Source organism: Eimeria mitis, genomic scaffold (genome assembly GCF_000499745.2).
Source record: "Eimeria mitis Houghton genomic scaffold, Emh_scaff840, whole genome shotgun sequence".
NCBI classification, from domain to species: domain Eukaryota; phylum Apicomplexa; class Conoidasida; order Eucoccidiorida; family Eimeriidae; genus Eimeria; species Eimeria mitis.
In genome coordinates this window covers 15,294-15,600 of record NW_013576181.1, presented here as the reverse complement: position 1 = coordinate 15,600, position 307 = coordinate 15,294, and the positions used below count along the sequence as shown (strand labels likewise).

The 307-nt window shown below is 59.3% G+C and overlaps 1 protein-coding gene across 1 annotated transcript in view; it reads left to right on the top strand.

Annotated features, from left to right (window-relative positions):
* The window catches only part of EMH_0023540 (uncharacterized protein), a gene marked incomplete at both ends in the record, with an annotated part of 923 nt that extends 706 nt beyond the window's left edge, over positions 1-217 (top strand). The window contains one exon of the mRNA XM_013502155.1: positions 89-217. Coding sequence (XP_013357609.1) covers positions 89-217 — 129 coding nt within the window. The remainder of the gene's footprint in view (positions 1-88) is intronic.
* Between the last annotated feature and the right edge of the window lie 90 nt (positions 218-307).

The window sequence follows — 307 nt, the reverse complement described above, 5'->3', positions numbered from 1 at the left end:
TGCATGCAGACGCGTGCATGCAGGTGAGAGGTGTTCCTGCTGCTGCAGCAGCAGCAGCAGATGAAACCCTCTCTCCTTCGCACAACAGCAGCAGCAGCAGCAGCAGCAGCAGCAGCAGCAACAGCAATACCAGCGAGTGCAGCAGCAGCAGCAGCAGCAGCAGCAGCAGGTGGAGAGCAGCAGCAGCAGCAGCAGCGGCTTGAAGACATACGCATGACGGAATGTAGCCGCGCGAGGCTTCGGGGCTGGCTCTGCATGCATGCAGCACGGATATATATCTTCTTAGCTTCCTGCTGCAGCAGCAGCA